Raw genomic sequence first — 24,017 nt, 5'->3', positions numbered from 1 at the left:
CCAATTACACCTCTGTCCCTTACAGCATGCCCTCCTGGCTGTTTGGAACAGGAACCCATCCTCCCTCGACCGTCGGTTCTTTCTTCTCCAGCAAATCAGACAGTCTCTCAGGTGGTGGACATTGAAGTCCTCCCTGAATCAAGGGAAGTCTTTTCTTCCAGTACATTGGCTAGTTGTGACAACAGATGCCAGTCTTCTAGGCTGGGGAGCGGTGTTCCTACATCACACTGCTCATGGTCGCTGGCCTTCCGATCAACATCTTAGAAATTCGGGCAATCAGGTTAGCTCTTCTCCAGTTCCACCCCTTCCTGGTGGGTCGTCCCATCAGGATTCAGTCTGACAATGCCACTGCAGTGGCATACATCAACCGACGGGGGGGAACCCACATCATGGCAGCCATGAGCGAGGTAGGCTACATTCTCCGATGGGCGAGGAAAACCGCTCAATGATTTCTGTGGTTCACATCCCGGGAGTGGACAATTGGGAGGCAGATTTCCTCAGTCGTCAAAGCCTCGACTCCGGGGAGTGGTCTCTCCATCCGGAGATCTTCCACCAGATCTGCTGTCGATGGGGAACTCCGGATGTGGATCTGAAGGCCTCACGGCTAAATTCCAAAGTTCCCAACTTCATAGCTCAGTCCTACGATCCAACAGCCATCGTGGCAGATGCACTCGTACTCCCGTGGCATCATTTTCGGCTTCTGTACATATTTCCCCTGCTCCCTTTTCTGCCGAGAGTCATCAAGAAGATCAGAGTAGAGCGAGTACCAGTAATCCTGATTGCGCCAGATTGGCCGCGCCGGGCGTGGTATGCGGAACCATTTCAACTAGTCGCCGATGTTCCCTGGCGATTACCGAATCGCGCAGACCTGCTATCACAGGGCCCCATTTACCACCAGAACTCCGAGGCCCTGTGTTTGACGGCATGGCCATTGAGTCCTGGGTTCTAACCTAGGCAGGTTTCTCTCCGGAAGTCATCCCTACCATGATCAGCGCTAGAAAGCCTACGTCTATGCGTATTTATCATCGCACTTGGAAGACCTGGTGCGTTTCCTGGTGCAATGACCGGGGACGTTCTCTTGAATTTTCCATTCCTTCCATCCTTGAATTTTTAAAAAACGGTTTGGACTTAGGTCTCGCCCTTACTTCTCTCAAGGGGCAGATTTCAGCCCTGTCCATTCTTTTCCAACGCAGGATTGCCAACTAATTACAAGTGAAGACGTTCATTCTGGGAGTCTCCCATAAGGTGCCGCCCTGTAAGATGCCGTTGGAACCATGGGACCTTAATCTGGTCCTCGGAGTCTTGCAAGAAGCTCCTTTCGAATCTCTACAGGAGGTTTCCCTGTCCTTTCTTTCATGGAAGGTTGCCTTCCTGGTTGCGGTCACGTCCATTAGACGAGTCTCAGAGCTGGTGGCTTTGTCATGTCAAGTTCCGTTCCTGAATTTTCATCAGGATAAGGTGGTTTTGAGAACATCCCCCGTCCTTTTTGCCAAAAGTTGTCTCATCCTTCCATCTCAATCAGGAGATTGTCTTACCATCACTCTGTCCGGCACCAGTACATCGCTTCGAGAAGGCCCTCCACACACTGGATTTAGTGAGAGCTCTCAAGAGGTACGTCTTGCGGACGGCGTCCTTCCGCAGGTCAGATGCCTTGTTTGTGCTCCCGGAAGGGCCAAGGAGGGGGTTTCCCGCTTCCAAGGCGACAATAGCCAAATGGATTCGTTCAGCTATTCAGGAGTCCTACCGAGTCAGAGGTCTTCCTGTCCCAGCAGGGATTAAGGCTCATTCCACTCGGTCAGTGGGTGCGTCTTGGGCCATCCGGCACCAAGCTTCGGCAGCACAAGTTTGCAGAGCTGCGACCTGGTACAGTCTGCATACGTTTACAAAACATTACCATATTTATTCTCAGGCCTCGACAGATGCGACCGTCGGCAGACGAATTTTGCAGGCGGCTGTGCCACATATGTAACCTGTGGGTACAAGGAACAATTACAGTTGATTGTTCCCCACCCAGGGACTGCTTTAGGATGTCCCATGGTCCTGTGTTCCCCAATGAGGCGTAGGAGAAACAGGGATTTTTGTGTACTCACCGTAAAATCCTTTTCTCCGAGCCAATCATTGGGGGACACAGCTCCCACCCTGTTAGCCTATCGGCTTTGGTTTTCTGTGTTGCCTTGGTTTTGACATAGTTCATCCTGGTTAAATATTAAGCTCCTACTGCTTTGTTACCGAACTGGTTCACTTGGAGCCAGCAGGGGGGTGTATACTGCAGGGGAGGAGCTATTCTTTCTGTATTACTTAGTGTCCTCCTAGTGGCAGCAGCATAACACCCATGGTCCTGTGTCTCCCAATGATTGGCTCTGAGAAAAGGATTTTACAGTGAGTACACAAAATCCCTTTTTTCATAATCATGAAAATACAGAAAAATCTTTAAATGAGAAGGTGTGTCCAAACTTTTGGTCTGTACTGTATATAGCAGTACTTGTATTCATAGTCCCTGTTACATGTGTCTATGTGCTATTTTCCTTATGGACATAGAGAAAACCAGGGTGGTAAACTGCATGTAAAAAATGGATTCTACATATAATTGTCCCATAAAAGTTGTATGAACAGTTCAAGAATTTTTTTGAGGTTTTCCCATCTTATAAAGTGCATTTCTTCTCCACATCTTCTGGTTGTCTTTGTTAATCCTTGTATTATCCAGTCTAAGGAATATGTTACATGATTTGATGAGTCATGAAGAATATTTATTGCTAATGTCTTATTTGCATCATGTGTTACATATTCCCTGGAAGGATATGTGCACGGGGACACATGCAAAGATCATACGGATGGCGGGGAGCTAAGACAGGGCTGGGTGTTTCACAGACAGATGGGCAGATGTTGCCTTTTCCTCGCTGATGTTAGTCATTACTATTATTGAAGGACATTTTCTAGCTATGACTGCAGAGAGTAATCCCATCTTTACTTTCTTCCTAAATTAATGTTTTTATCCCCTCTAGTCTACTGGGAACATACTCAGATGAGTTTGGGAAATTGGATTTCAACAGATCTCAGCACGGCTCTGGAATGAGCCATCGATCACAAGCAAAGAAGTTTGTTTCCGCACTTAATAGGATCGCAGAAAGAACCTACAATAATCTATTCGATTATCAACAGCTTCGGCAGATTGCAAGGGAGCTGCAGATACAGGTAGGATGCCACATTAGACTCTCCACCATGCCGTCTCTCCGAAATGAAATATAAATATATGTCCTTGTTCTCCATTTTTATTAAGCCATTCTCTGAAAATATTAAAACTGGATGGTGGCGTGATTCTAACGCATCGGGTATTCTAGAATATGTATGTATGTATGTATATAGCAGCCACATAGTATATAGCACAGGCCACGTACCAAACAGTATATAACACAGCCCACGCAGTATATAACATTGCCCACGCAGTATATAGCAGCCACGTAGTATATAACCCTGCCACGTAGTATATAGCACAGCCCACGCAGAAGATAACACAGGCCACGCAGTATATAACACTGCCCACGTAATATATAGCACAGCCCACGCAGTATATAACAGCTCACATAGCATATAACACAGCCCACGCAGTATCTAACACTGCCCAAATAGTATATAGCAGCCACGCAGTATACAGTGGGGCAAAAAAGTATTTAGTCAGTCAGCAATAGTGCAAGTTCCACCACTTAAAAAGATGAGAGGCGTCTGTAATTTACATCATAGGTAGACCTCAACCATGGGAGACAAACTGAGAAAAAAAAATCCAGAAAATCACATTGTCTGTTTTTTTAACATTTTATTTGCATATTATGGTGGAAAATAAGTATTTGGTCAGAAACAAAATTTCATCTCAATACTTTGTAATATATCCTTTGTTGGCAATGACAGAGGTCAAACGTTTTCTGTAAGTTTTCACAAGGTTGCCACACACTGTTGTTGGTATGTTGGCCCATTCCTCCATGCAGATCTCCTCTAGAGCAGTGATGTTTTTGGCTTTTCGCTTGGCAACACGGACTTTCAACTCCCTCCAAAGGTTTTCTATAGGGTTGAGATCTGGAGACTGGCTAGGCCACTCCAGGACCTTGAAATGCTTCTTACGAAGCCACTCCTTCGTTCCCCTGCGGTGTGCTTTGGATCACTGTCATGTTGAAAGACCCAGCCACGTTTCATCTTCAATGCCCTTGCTGATGGAAGGAGGTTTGCACTCAAAATCTCACGATACATGGCCCCATTCATTCTTTCATGTACCCGGATCAGTCGTCCTGGCCCCTTTGCAGAGAAACAGCCCCAAAGCATGATGTTTCCACCACCATGCTTTACAGTAGGTATGGTGTTTGATGGATGCAACTCAGTATTCTTTTTCCTCCAAACACGACAAGTTGTGTTTCTACCAAACACTTCCAGTTTGGTTTCATCAGACCATAGGACATTCTCCCAAAACTCCTCTGGATCATCCAAATGCTCTCTAGCAAACTTCAGACGGGCCCGGACATGTACTGGCTTAAGCAGTGGGACACGTCTGGCACTGCAGGATCTGAGTCCATGGTGGCGTAGTGTGTTACTTATGGTAGGCCTTGTTACATTGGTCCCAGCTCTCTGCAGTTCATTCACTAGGTCCCCCTGCGTGGTTCTGGGATTTTTGCTCACCGTTCTTGTGATCATTCTGACCCCACGGGGTGGGATTTTGCGTGGAGCCCCAGATCGAGGGAGATTATCAGTGGTCTTGTATGTCTTCCATTTTCTAATTATTGCTCCCACTGTTGATTTCTTCACTCCAAGCTGGTTGGCTATTGCAGATTCAGTCTTCCCAGCCTGGTGCGGGGCTACAATTTTGTTTCTGGTGTCCTTTGACAGCTCTTTGGTCTTCACCATAGTGGAGTTTGGAGTCAGACTGTTTGAGGGTGTGCACAGGTGTCTTTTTATACTGATAACAAGTTTAAACAGGTGCCATTACTACAGGTAATGAGTGGAGGAAAGAGGAGACTCTTAAAGAAGAAGTTACAGGTCTGTGAGAGCCAGAAATCTTGATTGTTTGTTTCTGACCAAATACTTAATTTCCACCATAATATGCAAATAAAATGTTAAAAAAACAGACAATGTGATTTTCTGGATTTTTTTTTCTCAGTTTGTCTCCCATAGTTGAGGTCTACCTATGATGTAAATTACAGACGCCTCTCATCTTTTTAATTGGTGGAACTTGCACTATTGCTGACTGACTAAATACTTTTTTGCCCCACTGTATAACACAGCCCACGTAGTATATAGCAGTGTGGGCACCATATCCCTGTTAAAAAAAAAAAAAAAAATTATGAGGCTATGTGCACACGTACAGGTTTTTCGCGCTATAAAAACTCATTAAAAACACATACAATATGCATTCTATCATTTAGAATGCATTCTGCATGTTTTGTGCACATGGATGCGTTTTTTTCCGCGAAAAAAATGCATTGCGGTAAAAAAATGAGCATGTTCATTATTTTTGCGGATTTTCTGCGTTTTTCCTGCAATTCTATGCATTTGGGAAAAAACGCACCAAAAACGCGTCAAAATCGCTGTAAAATCGCGGTAAAAACGCATGCGGATTTCTGGCAGAAATGTCCGATTTTTGTCAGGAAAATTTCTGCAAGAAATCCTGACGTGTGCACATACCCTTAAAATAAAAAATAGTTCTATACTCACCCGCCGGCGTCCAGCGAGACCGCTAAGTCTTCTGGGTAATTTCGCAATGCATCTCTGGGAACGGAAGCTGGCGGCAGCCGCGCGCGCCTCAGCTGACGACGGAAGGTGAGAATAGCAGGGTTTTTTTTTATTATTATTTTTAACATTAGATCTTTTTACTATTGATGCTGCATAGGCCGCATCAATAATAAAAAGTTGGTCACACAGGGTTAATAGCAGCGTTAACGGAGTTCGTTAGGGGAGTATGGAGCGGGCACTGACGGCTGGGGAGTAGGGAGGGACTAATTCTCAGCCGGACTGTGCCCGTCGTTGATTGGTCGCGGCCGTCAGTGAAGCGGGATTTCCGGGACAGACAGACAGACAGACGGAAGTACCCCTTAGACAATTATATAGTAGATATTAAAATAGATTGTAGTAGATCAGATGACAGGAGCAACGTACGGACATGTTCACACACAAGTTTTTTGGCTTTTGAAAAATTGGATTTGTATTTGCAGCAGAATCCATGGAGGAAATCTGAGGACAACCTGTGTTTTGCAGTTTAAGCTTGTCGCAGGGCTGCACATGGATTGGCTGCATTCAATTGGCCTAATCAGCACTAATCATCATGGCTGACATCACAGTGAAGTCACTTATTTAAGCAGTTTTCAAAAAAAGCTGTGAGAAAAGCAACACAGATTTCCAAATATAAAACAATAGGAGGTAGTTTGGGGAAGCTTTTTTTATTTGGATTTCAGTGCTTGCTGAAAAACTGCATGTAAATCTGTGTGGACATACGCTGATTTAGACTACGCTGATTTATTAACTATCTACCAGACATTTCTGGCATTGCTTTATTTCTTGGAGGAGCAAGAAAAATGCATGGCAAATCTTCAATCCCCAGTGACACGTGAGACTTTCAGAGGGTTTGATATTCATTGTCATTGTCACCTGATTGTCTCCCACATTTGAAACCCTCAAACCCAACCTGAAAACTCATCTCTACTGGAAAGCCTACAGTCTACAATGGCCCCCTGCCTCCTCATCACCATCTTTGGTCCTCCAACCCCTCTGCCCACTGGCACTTTCACTTATTCTGTGGAGATTTTGAGTTATTTCTTTTATTCTCCTTGGAATCGGCATGCAGCTTATATGCATAAAGACATTCCTATATCTTACAGCTTCAATGCTGGCCATACATTGCAGAAATGTCATGCGTGTGTCACGTCCTCTTGGAAGATCTGGAGTTAGAACATCACTACGTATTGTGAATCGCAGATCTTCCATTTAGCCTTTGTGTTTGTGTCCCGTATTGAATGGAGTTGGTTTTCTTTGGTGCTGAAGAGGTTATCGACCTTTTCTATACTGGTCAGAAACTTGCAGCTCCATTTTCAGCTCCTTCTGATCTGGTCATTACCTCTCCCTATAAAACCTGGCCAGCTTTGCTTCCTAGCTCGTTGGAGACACTGTGCTGAATAGGAGTTTGCTGTTGCTACTGGAGATTTTGTCTTTGTGTCTTGCTTACCTTAGATTTCTGTCCCATGCGTCATGGGGTGGCGAGGGGACAGATCAGGTGCTGATCTCTAGAGCAGGTGGGCTGCTGAGAAAAATCTTGGAGGCGCAGCAGAGAAGGAGGTCTTGCAAGGACCGGAGATTGCACGTGGGAAGTAGTGATGAGCGAGTGTACTCGTTGCTCAGGTGGTCTCTGAGTATTTGTTAGTGTTCGGAGATTTAGTTTTCATCGCGGCAGCTGAATGATTTACAGCTTGTAACAACCCTGCTAGCATCACTGCATAGCCTCCCATCCCCCACCTGCATTACACTCAAACTCACTTCTCTGGGCCTTGTTGTGACTTCTCTTTGCTGCCAGCTCCATGATGTGTGCCTCATGTCTGCTGTTTGCTCTGTACATGCTCTGTCTGTGCATAGGGGGGCAGCGCCGGCAATTCCTGTGTCTTATTGAGACTGTGTGCACCTTGCTAAGGTGTCCGCAGCCAATCGCCATGAGGCTTCCTGTATTTAAGACATCCCCACCCTTTGCTGGGGGCCTGTGCAACTTACTCCCTCAGTCAGTTCTTAGCTGCTGAGGTGCCAGGCCATGTCTCTGTGACTCTTGTGTCTGCCACCCAGTGGGGCGTTGTACCCTGGCTTGTGTCCGTGTTTCTGTGCCTTGTCCCGTTCCTGACCCTGTCTTAGTCTAGTCCTGTTCCTGTGTTCGTTTATATCCCTGTCTTGGTTTGCTTTCTCTGTTGTGCGTACTCTGTGTCTTGCTTTGTTCTGCTCTGCACTTTGTATTTAGCTTTGCTCAGCTCTGCACTCTGTGTCTTGCTTTGCTCTGCTTTCGGCTCTGCTCTCTGCGACCTTGCTTTACTCCTTGCTCTGCACTCTGTGGCTTTGCTCTGCTTTCAGCTCTGCAATCTGTGTCTTGCTTCGCTCTGCTTTTGGCTCTGCTCTCTGCGACCTTGCTTTGCTCCTCGCTCTGCATTCTGTGACCTTGCTCTGCACTCTGTGGTTTTGCACTCAGCTCTGCACTCTGACTTTGCTCTGCTCTCAGCTCTGCACTGTGTGGCTTTGCTCTCGGCTCTGCTCTCTGTAGCTTTGCTCTGCACTCTGACTTTGCTCTGCTCTCAGTTCTGCACTCTGTGGCTTTGCTCTGTGGCTTCGCTCCTTGCGGTTCTACCATGCTCCGCTTCTTGCGATTCTTCCCTGCTCCACCTCCTGTGTCTCTGCACTTGGCTCCGCCTCCTGCATCTCTGCTCTTGGCTCCGCCTCCTGCTTGTCCACACTTGGCTCCGCCTCCTGCTCTTGGCTCCACCTCCTGCATTTCTGCACTTGGCTCCGCCTCCTGGTCTTGGCACCGCCTCCTGCGTTTCCGCACTTGGCTCCGCCTCCTGCTCTTGGCTCGGCCTCCTGCGTTTCCGTGCTCGGCTCTAGCTCCTGTGCTATTGCGGTCTTTCTCTACCTATTCATAAGTCCTCCTGTCTGAACAGGTTCTTACCTGTTTTACATGCCTGCCTGCAGACCGGTCCCAACCGGTTCTTCCAGTGTACCAGCCTTGTCCGCCAGTCCTGCTAGAGCCAGCCCTACCTGCCTGCCTGCCAGTGTCCCAGCCGTGCCCGCCTGCCTGTCTATGTTCCGTTCTCCCAGTGGGATCAGCAGCCACAGCCAACCACCCTGGAGTGGTACCTCGTAGCTTCCTGCCGCACAAGCCTGACCTCACCATCAGAGGCTCCAGCGAACACCAAGGAAGCTACTTAGTTACGTCCCTTCCTGGGCAGTCTGGTCTGGGGCCCAGTGGGGCCACACCCCCGCACACCCGCGCCAACCAGTCTGAGCGTGACAGTTCGGACAGGCCATGGTTCTCGCTGAGTCCCACGTCCTTTCACTCTTGGAGCAAGATGCACCAATCATTGTCTCTGATGCTATCTATAATCTACTTCTGGCCTTCAAAAAGCAAGCTACTGCGGACCCTCCAAGGTACTATGGGGATCCGAAGCTGTGCCATGTGTTCCTGGAGCAGTGTATGCTGAACTATGAATGGTATGTTTCTGGTTTCCTCTCTGATCTGTTCAAGGTGGGATGCATAATGTCCTACCTAGCAGGAGATGCATTGGAATGGATCAACCCCCTCTTTGAAGCATGGGATCCCATCATCACGGACTTGGAGGCCTTCCTGGCGGCCTTCCGTAAAGTCTGTGATGTGCCTACTTCTGCGTCTCCTGAAAAGTCTTCCCCTCCAAGCTTACAGAGACGGTCCAGACGAAAGAAACCTGTGGGTAAACCGTCAGTTCCGTTCATGACCGTCCAAGACTCACCTGTTCCACAACCTGCCGAAGCAGCCACCCGAGCAAAATCCAAGAGGTCTAGTAAGAGGGTTCTGGCAAATCTGCAGCCTGAATCTTGTGCTGAGGTTGAAATACAGTATCCCTGTGGTTGTAAAGGACATTCAGATGGTCTCTGCCCTGTGAAGCCAGTAGGAGAGGCTGCCCCTGGCAAGAGTACTTCCACTCCATCAAAGTTAATGACTGTTTCTCTGCCTTCTGGGAGTTTTGGTGTGTTTAAGCCGCCTGTCATATGGAGTCGGTGTATGGTCTCTGTTCTACAGCTCCAGAACCCGGTTTGGACGTTGTCTGACAATGGCCGAACCCTGCTAAAGAGCAGTCTAGTCCTGCAAGGACAACTACAGCTCCAAGTTGGAGACTTATACACGAAGAAGTTTGTTTTCCGTATGCTGTCTGTTATGCCCATGGGTCATTCTGAGCCAAGGACTCTACCACCTGTTCTGGTCAAGAGTTCCAGTAAAGTGCTTCGTTTGAATCTACCCAGTCTTGAGAAGTGTCTGGTTCCCATGCGTCAAAGACAGTTAGCAGTGTCATCTTCTTCAGCTGGTCTGCTAGTCGTCGAGACAAGGTGTGCTGACCTCACCGAAGATGGGGAAGCAGTGAGGATGTCTCCACACATCTCCAATGACTATCCCTGTAATTCTTTCCTAGGAACATTCCCGCCGTTTGGACGATTTCTTCTGAATAACAGGCAGAAGATGGTTCCTATGTGGATACCTTCAGCATCCTTGTGGCCGGCTGGTGAAGATTTCAAAACAGAAGTTTGTTCGCCTCAATTTTTCTCTGACCCGGTGGAGGTGTTGTTTTCCACACTCATCTCTAATGACTTTTCCTGTGTTCCGTACCTAAGAACATCTCTGCTACCTGTTGGGCAAAAGTTGAACCCTATGATATGGCTTCCAGTTTCCATGTGTCCGGCTGGTGAAAATGTTAAGACAGCAGCATTCAAGTCCCTGTTACCTATGTACTGGACGTGGTCCAGCACATTGTGGAAGCTAACCCTGTTGAACACCAAGAGACTTTGTTTTCTGAGATTCCTGATGACCCGCCTGCCTTATTCTACCCTGAAGATGTCATGTTGGCCTGGACTGTGTGGTGGACCTATTCTTCTGCAAACCATCCTGGCGAGCTTGAAGAAGAGGGGCCGTAAGGGGGAGTACTGTAACAACACTGCATGGCCTTCCATCCCCCACCTGCATTACACTCAAACTCACTTACTTCTCTGGGCCTTGTTATGACTTCTCTCTGCTGCCAGCTCCATGATGTGCCTCATGTCTGCTGTTTGCTCTGTGCATGCTCTATCTGTGTGCATAGGGGGGCGGCGCCGGCAATTCCTGTGTCTTATTGAGACTGTGTGCACCTTGCTAAGGTGTCCCCGGCCAATCGCCATGAGGCTTCCTGTATTTAAGACATCCCCACCCATTGGTGGGGGCCTGTGCAACTTACTCCCTCAGTCAGTTCTTAGCTGCTGAGGTGCCAGGCCCTGTCTCTGTTACTCTTGTGTCTGCCACCCAGTGGGGCGTTGTACCCTGGTCTCTGTCCTGTGTTTGCCACCCAGTGGGGCTTAGTACCCTGGCTTGTGTCCTTGTGTAGCCACCCAGTGGGGCTTCATACCCTGGCCTATGTCCGCCACCCATTGGGGCGTTGTACCCTGGCTTGTGTCCATGTTTCTGTGCCTTTTCCCGTTCCTGACTGTCTTAGTCTAGTCCTGTTCCTGTGTTCGTTTATATCCCTGTCTTGGTTTGCTTTCTCTGTTATTCGTACTCTGTATCTTGCTTTGCTCTGCTCTGCACTTTGTATCTAGCTTTGACCTCACCATCAGAGGCTCCAGCTACTTAGTTACGCCCCTTCCTGGGTAGTCTGGTCTGTGGCCCAGTGGGGCCACACCCCCCGCACGCCCGCGCCAACCAGCATAACACAGCTATTAGCCAGGCTGAGTACATGTGGGGGTTGCTTGGTTGCTAGGGAATCCCCACATGTAATCAGGCTGGCTAGTAGCTGTAAGGGTATGTGCACACGTATTCTGGTCCACTGCCGATTTTTCCGCAGCGGATTTGATAAATCCGCAGGGCAAAAACACCGCGTTTTTCCTGTGTATTTATATCGGATTTACCGTGGTTTTTGTGCAGATTCCACTGCGGTTTTACACCTGCGGTTTTCTATTATGGAGCAGGTGGAAAACCACTGCAGATTCCGCACAAAGAATTGACATGCTGCGGAATGTAAACCGCTGCGTTTCCGTGCGTTTTTTTCCGCAGCATGGGCACTGCGTTTTCGGTTTCCCATAGGTTTATATTGTACTGTAAAGTGATGGGAAACTGCTGCGGATCCGCAGCAAAATCCGCATCGTGTGCACATAGCTTTAATCATTCAACTGCGGCGATGAAAACTAAATCTCCGAGCAGTCATAAATACTCGGAGGTCACCCGAGCGTGCTCGGGAAAACCCGAGCAACGAGTACACTCGCTCATCACTAGTGGGAATGTATCGGGAGATTACTTAGGAGATGCATGAGACATTATGGCCAGTCTTGTAGGTCACTGTTACTAGTTTAAACATGGATTCGCTGGGAAATTGCAAGCCAGTACAAAATTTTATATAGAGATTTTAACATTGAAATATTACTAGATATGCAGGAGGTAATTGTGTTGTCTCCGGCATTGCTGCATTGATTATTTTCTGTAATTTTTTTTCCTTTCAGGTTCCAGACTTTGAAAGTTTTGTGGGCTCACTGAATGACCAGGGATATCTTCTAAAGAAAGGACCTAAAGTTTACCAGCTACAGACCTTGTAGGGCCATTTCATGGTCCTACAAATGATTATCATCTACCTGCAGTAGCCATTATGATCTTATCCAGAGGTGGTCAGACAGTTTATACCCACAGAACCATCTACACGGTCAGGTACGGGATGAGCCCAAATATACCTGTGTGGCCGCAGATAGTAATTGTAGAAGAAAACACCTTTGATGATCTGGCGAGGAGTTGAAGGGTGGTCCTGTTCTTGACAAGTGCTCCAACTGGTTTCCCTAACTTCTACCTCATGACAGGGACAGAAATCTTGCCTAAGACTTCAGTGCCCATCACAATGGTGGAGACTAGATATGAGCGAATATGTTCGGGTCCCTCCTTATTCGGCAAGCTATAGTTCTTACCAAATAGGCTGCAGAGAGGATCCGGCTACCTGGATCTCTCAGGCTGATCAGCTGTCCAGCGCTGCATGTGTCGAGGCTGTTTTACTGTCACAGTACATGCATGGAGAGCCCAACACACAGGCCCAGCACACATGCAGCTGATCAGCCAGCGCGCTCCATGTATCCGGGTTCCCTCTGAAGCTTATTCGGTAAGCCCTATAGCTTGCCGAACAAGGAGGTACCCGAGCATATTCGCTCATCTCTAGTGGAGACGTTATACAGAGATTAGTGAGGAAAACTGAAGCGTTAACCAGGACCGATTGCATCCTTGGAGCACTTTATTTTCATACTCAAAGATGAATTTCTCTACAAGGCAGCATGCACACCGAGTTAGGGTCTGTGCACACGATGCAGATTTAGTGCAGAAAAATCTGCTGCAGTTCTGCACTAAATCTGCATCTCCTGGCAGAATCTGCAGGTGCGTTTTTTATGCGTTTTTTATGCGTTTTTGATGCGTTTTTTCAGTGCAGTTTTTGGTGCAGATTTGAAGTGCGTTTTTTGTGCGTTTTTTCATGCAGTTTTGTAAGCGTTTTTTAAAGCTAAATTAAGGCTATGTTCACACGGTGCGGTTTTTGCTGCGGATCCGCAGCGGATTTGCCGCGGCGGATCCGCAGCCGTTTTCCATGTGGGGTACAGTACAATGTAACCCTATGGAAAACGAAACCCGCTGTGCCGACGATCCTGATTTTCCCCGGAAAAACCGCGCGGAAACGCTGCGGAAAAAAAGAAGTACCATGTCAATTCTTTCTGCGGATTCCGCTGCGGGTTTCCGACTGCACCAATAGGAAAGTGCAGTTGGAAACCCGCAGAGGAATCCGCAGAAGAAAACGCAGGAAAATCCGCAGTGCAAAATGCAATGATTTTGCACTGCGGATTTTCCAAAAAAGGACCTGAAAAATCCGCAGGAAAATCAGGATCGTGTGAACGTAGCCTAATAAAGTTAAAAAAAAAAAAAGCCTAGCCTAGCCATAACCCTAGCCCTAACCCTAACCCTAGCCATAACCCTAACCCTAGCCATAACCCTAGCCCTAACCCTAGCCATAACCCTAGCCATAACCCTAACCCTAACCCTAGCCATAACCCTAACCCTACCCCTAGCCATAACCCTAACCCTAGCCCTAACCCTAGTGGGGGAAAAAATTCGGATTCGGCGGGCGCACTGCGCATGCGCCCGCCATTTTGGAAGATGGCGGCGCCCAGGGAGAAGACGGACGGACCCCTGGAGGAAGGAACGGTGAGCATGATGAGGTGGGGGAGAGCACGGGGGGGGGGGGGGGGGGTTGTGTGGATCGGAGCGTGGGGGGGGGGGTGATCGGGCACTGGGGGGTGGATCGGAGCACGGCGGGGGGGGGGGGGGCTGGGGGGGGTGGATCGGATCACAGGGGAGTGATTGGAGCACGGGGGTGAGCGGACAAGAGCACGGGGGGACTCCATTTTCACTACACTCCGCCCACACACTTCCTCCACATCACTGACGTCACTTCCGTCTGCTGCGGTTTTGACACCCAAATCCGCATAAAATCTGCAGATGGTTATTACATCTGCAGTTTTTATGCGGATTTGACCCACAAAATGGGAGCCTATGGGTGCAGGAACGCTGCAGAACTGCACAAAAGAGGTGACATGCACTTCTTTGAAATCTGCAGCGTTTCTGCACGGATTTTTCTGCACCATGTGCACAGCTTTTTTTTTTTTCTATTGATTTTCATTGAATTGTCACTCACAGTGCAGTTCTGCAGCGTTTCTGCTGCAGAAAAAAACGCTGCAGAACTGCACTAAATCTGCATCGTGTGCACATACCCTTATGCTGCCAGGTCATGACTCTTATCTGGGGCTTCAGTCGCAACCCGGCAAAAACATGACTTGGACAAGTCCTTTGGTTATGTCAGGGGCCTGCGTGAATCCCATTGTTTAGGGATGCAGCAGTCCACAATGAATAGGTAGCATAATGCAATGTGAACACTGCCGAAGTCTGTCTGTGGCTACAAAGCTATGTTTGAACATGTCTTAATGTCCCCTACCCAGCACTGCATATATTTAGTAGGAATAAACCACGGTGTAAATGTAAAGCTGAATGTATTTATTTTTGTAATGTAAGCTGATACATATTATTCATTCATGAATATTACATTTAAAAGGAGTTGCCTCAACTCCTTAAATAGGTAAAATTGTAAAGTGGATGTAAAATACAAGCAACGTTGCAATTTACCTCTTACTAAGAATCCTCCCCATTCTCAAGATCAGAGGGAGTTTTAATTCTCTAGTTTACTGCTCATTGCTTAGGTTACCTCTGATAGACTGCAGCGGTGGCCTGTGTACTAAACAAGGAGCGCCAGCGGTTTACTATAGAGCTTGTAAGCGCAGCTCTGAAGCTTGTCAGATAGCTTCAGTGCCCCAGCGCTCCTGTGATGCTGCGGAGGCAACGTTTGCAACATGGGTGAGCATACAGTTCAGACCAGCGGCATGACCATACACCCAGTGTAAACAATGAATCGTCAGGATCGAACCTCCCCTGGAAAGAAGGTAACTGGGATGCATAGAGTGGTGTGCTCCTGAAGAAAGAAATGCAGAAAACCGCTTTATAGGGAACCTGTCACCAGGTTTTTCCCATATACAGTATGGGCCAGCACCTGTAAGCCCTATGTGACATCATTCTAAAATGTTGTCTCTATGTCCCCAATGTGGTCTCCATAAGACAAAAATAGCTTTTATTATACTCGCCTACAGCGAGGTCCGGTTTGATGGGCATCTCTGGTCTGGATCCGGCGTCTCCTTTGTGCTTGCTTTGTGCGGATGACGTATTCAAGATCATCCACACAGTGTCCTCTGTATCTCGCTCCTAGGTAGTCACACTTCTCTTCCCTGCCGAGGGCAGAGCAAGGAATTGTAGTGCGCATGCGCTGGCGCTCTATCATATTTACCCGCGCATGCGCATTACAGTACTTTGATCTGCCCATAGTGGAGCAGAGAAGTTCGTCCGTACAGGGGCGCGATGCTGAGGATACTGTGTGGATGTAAGCAGACGTCTTACATAGACAACTTTCTCTATCTATCCCATATCTATCTGTCTGTCTGTCTGTGTGTAATGGAGTGAGAGTTGGACAAATGTAAAAGAGGTTGGACAAGAAATGACATCACAAATCTTTTTTTGTTCAATAATAGATCTGTATTTAGCTTTCAAAAACGCATCAAAAAACGCATGAAATCCACACAAAAAAAAACCATCGGATTTTTACTTGCGTTTTCTGCCAAGAGATGCAGATTCTGTGCTGAAAAATACGCAGGCAAATCTGCAACGTGTGCACATGCCCTAAATCAGTTATGTCCCCCCAAATAGTTAATACATAACATAAGCACATTTATTCTACTATTTATTCTATTTAATCACTGGTCTCATACACTGCAGTAATTGTGTACAGCAGTGTATCAGACTATCAGTGACTCATTGACTGGTGCCTGAGAGACTCAACTTATAGCTGGATTTCACAGGGCACCGTGCCCTGGGTCATCACGTGACCTCAAGGCACTATGGTAACCATTGGGGGGTCCGATGGTTACTAAGAGGGTCTTTTACCCCCTTGTAACAACTTAAATGGGAGAACTACAATACCCAGATAGATTAGCGAAATTAGGATTATTTAGTCTAGAAAAAAGACGACTGAGGGGCGATCTAATAACCATGTATAAGTATATAAGGGGACAATACAAATATCTCGCTGAGGATCTGTTTATACCAAGGAAGGTGACGGGCACAAGGGGGCATTCTTTGCGTCTGGAGGAGAGAAGGTTTTTCCACCAACATAGAAGAGGATTCTTTACTGTTAGGGCAGTGAGAATCTGGAATTGCTTGCCTGAGGAGGTGGTGATGGCGAACTCAGTCGAGGGGTTCAAGAGAGGCCTGGATGTCTTCCTGGAGGAGAACAATATTGTATCATACAATTATTAGGTTCTGTAGAAGGAAGTAGATCTGGGTATTTATTATGATGGAATATAGGCTGAACTGGATGGACAAATGTCTTTTTTCGGCCTTACTAACTATGTTACTATGTTACTATGTTACTATGTTACTATGTAAATACCGCTATCGCGATTGACAGTGGTATTTAAGGGGTTAATCGGCCCTGATTGGTCGCAAACCCGTCTGGGGCCGAGATATAGCTCGTAGCTGTAGACACCGTTGGCACATCCATGTAAACAGTCAGTAGATGTAGAATGTGAGCTAAGTAAATTTGTCCAATAAAGATGAAACCAGCAAGATTCCAGGAGGCAGGAAGAGCCAGTACACAGGATCCAAGAGTCATCACTTCAAACAACAAGTTAATAATCCAGATGACCATCTGTAGGGAGAAAACTGGTGTAAATGAAAAAAATGTACCGTATATACTCGAGTATAAGCCGACCCGAGTTTAAGCCGACCCCCCTAATTTTGCCACAAAAAACTGGGAAAACTTATTGACTCGAGTATAAGCCTAGGGTGGAAATGCAGCATTTACCGGTGAATTTCTTTTTTTTTCCAAACTGTATTTATTAAACATTTTCAATTAAACATTTTCTAAATTTCAAAAATAAAAATACATGCTCCATACCGTTCATTATTGCCCCATAGATGCTCCATATAAAGCTGTGCCATATATAATGCTCCATACCATTGATTATTGCCCCATAGATTATCCATATATAGCTGTGCCATATACAATGCTCTGCACCGTTCATTATGGCCCTATAGATGCTCCTTATAAAGCTGTGCCCCATATACAATGCTCTGCACCGTTCATTATGGCCCCATATATGCTCCTTATAAAGCTGTGACATATAGAATGCTCTGCACCGTTCATTATGGCCCCATAGATGCTCCTTATAAAGCTGTGCCCCATATACAATGCTCTGCACCGTTCATTATGGCCCTATAGATGCTCCTTATAAAGCTGTGCCATATATGCTCTGCACCGTTCATTATGGCCCCATATATGCTCCTTATAAGGCTACGTTCACACCTTGCGTCGGGTCCCTGCGGGTTCTCCCGCAGCGGATTTGATAAATCTGCAGGGCAAAACAACTGCGGTTCTCCCTGCAGATTTATCGCGGTTTGTTCCGCGTTTTCCGCTGCGGGTTTCCGCCTATACTATTGATGCTGCATATGCAGCAATATGCAGCATCAATAGTAATGTTAAAAATAATAAAAATTGGTTATACTCACCCTCTGATGTCCGGATCTCCTGGGCGCTGCACCCGGCGGTCCGGTTCCTAAGATGCTGTGGGAGAAGGACCCTTCGTGACGTCACGGTCATGTGACCGCGACGTCACCGCAGGTCCTGGTCGCACAGCAACTCTGACCGGACGGCCGCGTGCAGCGCCCAGGAGCTCCGGACATCAGAGGGTGAGTATAACCAGATTTTTTATTTTTTAACCCCAAATATGGTTCCCAGGGCCTGGAGGAGATTCTCCTCTCCTCCACCCCGGGTACCACCCGCACATTATCCGCTTACTTCTCGCAACGTGGGCACAGCCCCATGCGGGAAGTAAGCGGTTCAATGTATTCCTATGGGTGCAGAATCGCAGCGATTCTGCACAAAGAAGTGACATGCTGCGGGTTGTAAACCGCTGCGTTCCCGCGCGGTTTTTCCCGCAGCATGTGCACAGCGGTTTGCGGTTTCCATAGGGTTTACATGTTACTGTAAACGCTATGGAAACTGCTGCGGACCCGCAGCATCAAAATCGCGGCGGTTCCGCGGTAAAAACCGCTAAGTGTGAATATAGCCTAAAGCTGTGACATATAGAATGCTCTGAACCGTTCATTATGGCCCCATAGATGCTCCTTATAAAGCTGTGACATATAGAATGCTCTGCACCGTTCATTATGGCCCCATAGATGCTCCACATAAATCTGTGCCCCATATATAATGCTCTGCACCGTTCATTATGGCCCCATAGATGCTCCACATAAATCTGTGCCCTATATGCTCTGCACCGTTCATTATGGCCCCATAGATGCTCCACATAAATCTGTGCCCTATATGCTCTGCACCGTTCATTATGGCCCCATAGATGCTCCACATAAATCTGTGCCCTATATGCTCTGCACCGTTCATTATGGCCCCATAGATGCTCCACATAAATCTGTGCCCTATATGCTCTGCACCGTTCAGTTTGGCCCCATAGATGCTCATTATAAAGCTGTGCCCTATATGCTCTGCACCATTCAGTTTGGCCCCATAGATGCTCATTATAAAGCTGTGCCCTATATGCTCTGCACCGTTCAGTTTGGCCCCATAGATGCTCCACATAAATCTGTGCTATATATAACGCTGCTGCTGCTGCAATAAAAAAAAAAAAAAACACATACTCACCTCTCTTGCTTGCAGCTCCCCAGCGTCCAGTCCCGGCGTCTCTCTGCACTGACTGTTCAGGCAGAGGGTGGCGCACACTAGTACGTCATCGTGCCATCTGACCTGCACAGTCAGAGCGGAGAGACGCCGGGAAGATGGAGCGGCGCCCGGCGTGTGGATCGTGGACAGGTAAATATGACATACTTACCTGCTCCCGGCGTCCCGCTCCTTCTCCTGGACAGCTGGTCTCCGGGTGCCGCAGCCTCTTCCTCTATCAGCGGTCGCCGTTACCGCTGATTACAGAAATGAATATGCGGCTCCACCCCTATGGGAGTGGAGTCCATATTCATAAGTTTAATGAGCGGTCCCACGTGACCGCTGTACAGGTGAAGAGCTGCGTTACCCGAAGACAGTGTGACAGGCAGGGGGAGCGTCAGGATCGCTGGGACTAGGTAAGTATGCCTCAGACCTCACCCGCCGACCCTGCCACAGACCGTGACTCGAGTATAAGCCGAGAGGGGCACTTTCAACCCAAAAATTTGGGCTGAAAATCTCGACTTATACTCGAGTATATACGGTAAATTAAAATAAAAGGAGCAATTAAAAAAGGAAAAAATAAAATTAATAAAAATGAAAATAATAACAATGAGAAATTGGGAGTAATGGAAAATGATTATAAAAAGGAGTAAAAAAAAAGAAAAGTTCTACAAAAAACCCCCCACAAACAACAGTGAGGAAAAATAAAAAGAATAGTATAAAAATTATGAAAAAAGAATAAGGGTATGTGCACACGTCCGGATTTTTAGCGTTTTTTTTTGCGGAATTTCGCTATAAAAACGCTATAAATCCGGGGAAAAAATGCTAACATTATGCATCCTATCTTTTAGAATGAATTCCGCATTTTTTGTGCATATGTTAGCATTTTTTTCCGCAAAAGAAACGCATTCCGCAAAAAGAAAGGACATGCTCATAATTTTTGCGGATTTTTTGCGGATTCCATGTCAAAAAGGACATTCAGGGAAAAAAAAAAAAAACACAAAAATTCCGCAAAAAAAATGCGCAAAATCCGTGCAAATTCCGCGAGAAATCCGCGCGAAAAAAGACACGGATTTCTGGCAGAATTCTCAGGATTTTGTCAGGAAAAAACCTGACGTGTGCACATACCCTAAGAATGCAAAATTGGAGAAACCAGGAAACTGGACAGAAACGAATGGAAAAATCACAAAGGGAAAAAAGAAAGAAAAAGAATAAAAGAAAAAAAAATTAGAAGGAAAATCAAGAAGAAAATAAAAGGAAAGGAAAAGCCATCCATAAATACCTGATCCCGCTTAGGAAATCTGAAAGAAAAAATGAAACGGAGAGGAAGCACATTTCAGAACAAAACCTCGTATTCTCTGTTAAGGCCAAGAGGGGTTAACATTTTTAAGGTGTGAATCCAGAAGGCCTCTCTTTACTTTAATCTCCTATACAACAACTGGCCAATACCCCACCACCATTTTTTTGTAAGGATTCAAAATTAGAAAATGTAAAGCGAAGCGACAGTTTAATAAAGAGACAAAAGTCTCTTTTAGGGTCCTGGAAAAAATTAGTAATGGCCTTTGTCCGGCACTGGACTATGTAAATTGTTTACGAATATGTATGCCCTATCTAGCTAAAAATTTGTGATCAGACATATATGCTGACAAGGGACAACTGAATGCTGTGCTGGGACAATGAACTGAACGTGGTTGTGGACTGGAGGCCTCAGCACCTCCTTCCTGGACAGCAGCGTGGGAATGACGTAATGCAGGGGAAGGGCCAGTGGTTTTACAGTCAAACCCAGATTTTGTACCCAGGCATCCTGCCACCTACAGGGGTGCTGCGTATATGAGTAGGATATGGCGAATGCTAACAGAGGTATTATGTCGAATTTCCCTTTATAAAGGTCGTGCCTCCTCCTAGCAATTCTTTCCCGGTGATTGCTAGGAGGAGGAGGCACGATCAGCTGAATAGACAGACGCTGTAAGGCGGGGGACCTGGGTGACAGTCTTACACACGCAGTGCGCATGCCCAGGAATCCTAGCCTCGCACTGTGCATAATGCATAACACAGTGCGGGGCAGGGATTCCCGAGGTGGGTGGCCGCATTGCCAGCACCTGCCTCGCAAAGTTTTACACAGCGCAGGCGCCGGTTTTGAAGAGAAAACAGCGCGGAGGGGGCGCCGCCGAAATCCCCTGAAGATGTGAGTGACGGCAGAGTACCGTTCAAGCTGGGGATTGAGGACCCGCCTCCGTGGACAAAGAGAGGTATTTTTGAAAAGTTTCAAAGCGCTTTATTTTAGTAATACATGAACACAAAACTAAAAGAGCCACCTTGTTAGAATGCAGCATTACTGCTGCACAAGGTGGCTCTTTTAGTTTATAACGGCTGGAGGGGGGGTGACAGTGGCCCTTTAAAAGCTACAGAAAGCGACTAGAGGCTGTTATTTTTGCAAAAAGGAGGATCTACTAAATATTAATGTCACTTTTCTGGTGAGGTGCCCATACTTATGCACCTATCAAATTTAGTTTGAATGCAGATTGCACATTTTCTGTTAGTACAATAAACCTCATTTCAAGGCAGAAACATTACTGTGTCCAACAGTTATTAGATATATGAAACTGAAATAGCTGTTGCAAAAAAAACAATTTTTATAATACATTAAGCTTAAGATTAATAGGGGTGCCCAAACTTTTTCATATAACTGTATATGGAGCATGTTTCATTACTCATATTCTGTGTAAGGCTGAAACATGTGTGAATCGTGTGGAGCATATTTATGCATTTATGTTCCAAAATGTCCAAGTGCAGACCCAAATACCAACATCAGTCTACCAGATAGACGCTTAACCCCTTAGCGACCGCCGATACGCCTTTTAACGGCGGCCGCTAAGGGTACTTAAACCACAGCGCCAATTAACGGCGCTGTGGAAAAAGTCCATAGCGCCCCCCAGAGGCCGATTTTCTCCGGGGTCTCGACCCCAGAGAACATGATTCGGGGGTTTTTTAACCCACCCCGCATTTGCGATCGCCGGTAATTAACCGTTTACCGGCGATCGCAAAAAAAAAAAAAAAAAAAAAGCGATCTCTTTTTAATTTCTCTGTCCTCCGATGTGATCGCACATCGGAGGACAGAGAAAAGGGGTCCCAGGTGGCCCCCCAATACTCACCTAGCTCCCCCGATGCTCCTCGTGTCTCCCGGTGGGCGCCGCCATCTTCAAAATGGCGGGCGCATGCGCAGTGCGCCCGCCGGCCGGCACCGGGAGGATCTTTGGGGTCTCGGCTGCCGGGGGTAGCCGAGACCCCAAAGAGCACGATCGGGGTCGGTATTACCGACCCCTGTTTTGCGATCGCCGGTAATTAACTGTTTACCGGCGACCGCAAAAAAAAAAAAAAAAAAAGTAAAGTGTAATTCTCTGTCCTCTGATGTGATCGCACATCAGAGGACAGAGAAATAGGGGGATTCGGGGACCCTAGCATACTCACCTAGGTCCCTGGATCCTCTTGCTGCTCCTCCTGGCCGCCGGCAGCAGAACATGGCGGACGCATGCCCAGTGCGCCCGCCATCTGTCTCCATCTGCCGGCCGGCAGGAGAACAGCAGTTGGGGCTAAAATTAGGGGTAGGGTTAGGGGTAGGGTAGGGTTAGGGGTAGGGTTAGGTTAGGGGTAGGGTTAGGGGTAGGGTTAGGTTAGGGGTAGGGTTAGGGTAGGGTTAGGTTAGGGGTAGGGTTAGGTTAGGGGTAGAGGTAGGGTTAGGGGTAGGGTTAGGTTAGGGTTAGGTTAGGGGTAGGGCTAGGGTTGGGGCTAAATTTAGGGTTAGGGTTGGGGCTAAATTTAGGGTTAGGGTTGGGGCTAAACTTATGGTTAGGCTTCTTTCACACTTACGTCGGTACGGGGCCGTCGCAATGCGTCGGCCCGACATACCGACGCACGTTGTGAAAATTGTGCACAACGTGGGCAGCAGCTGTAGTTTTTCAACACATCCGCTGCCCAATCTATGTCCTGGGGAGGAGGGGGCGGAGTTACGGCCACGCATGCGCGGTCAGAAATGGCGGATGCGACGTACAAAAAAACGTTTCATTGAACCTTTTTTTGTGCCGACGCTCCGCCAAAACACAACTGATCCAGTGCACGACGGACGCGACGTGTGGCCATCCGTCACGATCCGTCGGCAATACAAGTCTATGGGCAAAAAACGCATCCTGCGGGCACATTTGCAGGATCCGTTTCTTGTCCAAAACGACGGAATGCCAAACGACGCAAGTGTGAAAGTAGCCTTAGGGTTAGGGTTGGGGCTAAAGTTAGGGCTAGGGTTGGGGCTAAAGTTAGGGTTAGAGTTGGGATTAGGGTTAGGGTTTGGATTACGGTTGGTATTAGGGTTAGGGTTGGCATTAGTGTTACGCTTGGGATTAGGGTTAGGTTTGGGATTAGGGTTGAGATTAGGATTAGGGGTGTGTTGGATTTAGGGTTTTGATTAGGGTTATGGTTAGGGTTGACATTAGGGTTGTTTTGGGGTAAGGGTTGTGATTATGGTTAGGGTTAGTGATTAGGATTATGGATGAGGTTGGGATTAGGGTTAGGGGTGTGTTGGGGTTAGGGTTGGAGCTAGAATTGGGGGGTTTCCACTGTTTAGGTACATCAGGGGGTCTCCAAACACGACAGCCAATTTTGCGCTCAAAAAGTCAAATGGTGCTCCCTCCCTTCTGAGCTCTGCCGTGCGCCCAAACAGTGGGTTACCCCCACATATGGGGCATCAGCGTACTCGGGATAAATTGGACAACAACTTCTGGGGTCCAATTTCTCTTGTTACCCTTGTGAAAATAAAAACTTGGGGGCTACAAAATCTTTTTTGTGAAAAAAAAAATATTTTTTATTTTCACGACTCTGCATTCTAAGCTTCTGTGAAGCACTTGGGCATTCAAAGTTCTCACCACACATCTAGATAAGTTCCTTGGGGGGTCTAGT

The 24,017-nt window shown here is 47.2% G+C and overlaps 1 protein-coding gene across 1 annotated transcript in view; it reads left to right on the top strand.

The window, feature by feature from the left end:
• The window catches only part of MCM8 (minichromosome maintenance 8 homologous recombination repair factor), a 100,905-nt gene extending 86,943 nt beyond the window's left edge, over positions 1–13,962 (top strand). The window contains exons 18-19 of the mRNA XM_069768824.1: positions 3,003–3,192; positions 12,217–13,962. Coding sequence (XP_069624925.1) covers positions 3,003–3,192; positions 12,217–12,309 — 283 coding nt within the window. The 3' untranslated portion in view covers positions 12,310–13,962. The remainder of the gene's footprint in view (positions 1–3,002; positions 3,193–12,216) is intronic.
• Positions 13,963–24,017: the final 10,055 nt, after the last annotated feature.

This window comes from Ranitomeya imitator, chromosome 5 (assembly GCF_032444005.1).
Source record: "Ranitomeya imitator isolate aRanImi1 chromosome 5, aRanImi1.pri, whole genome shotgun sequence".
NCBI classification, from domain to species: Eukaryota; Metazoa; Chordata; class Amphibia; order Anura; family Dendrobatidae; genus Ranitomeya; species Ranitomeya imitator.
Note: the sequence above shows the minus strand (reverse complement) of the source record. Positions and strands in the feature narration are given on the sequence as shown.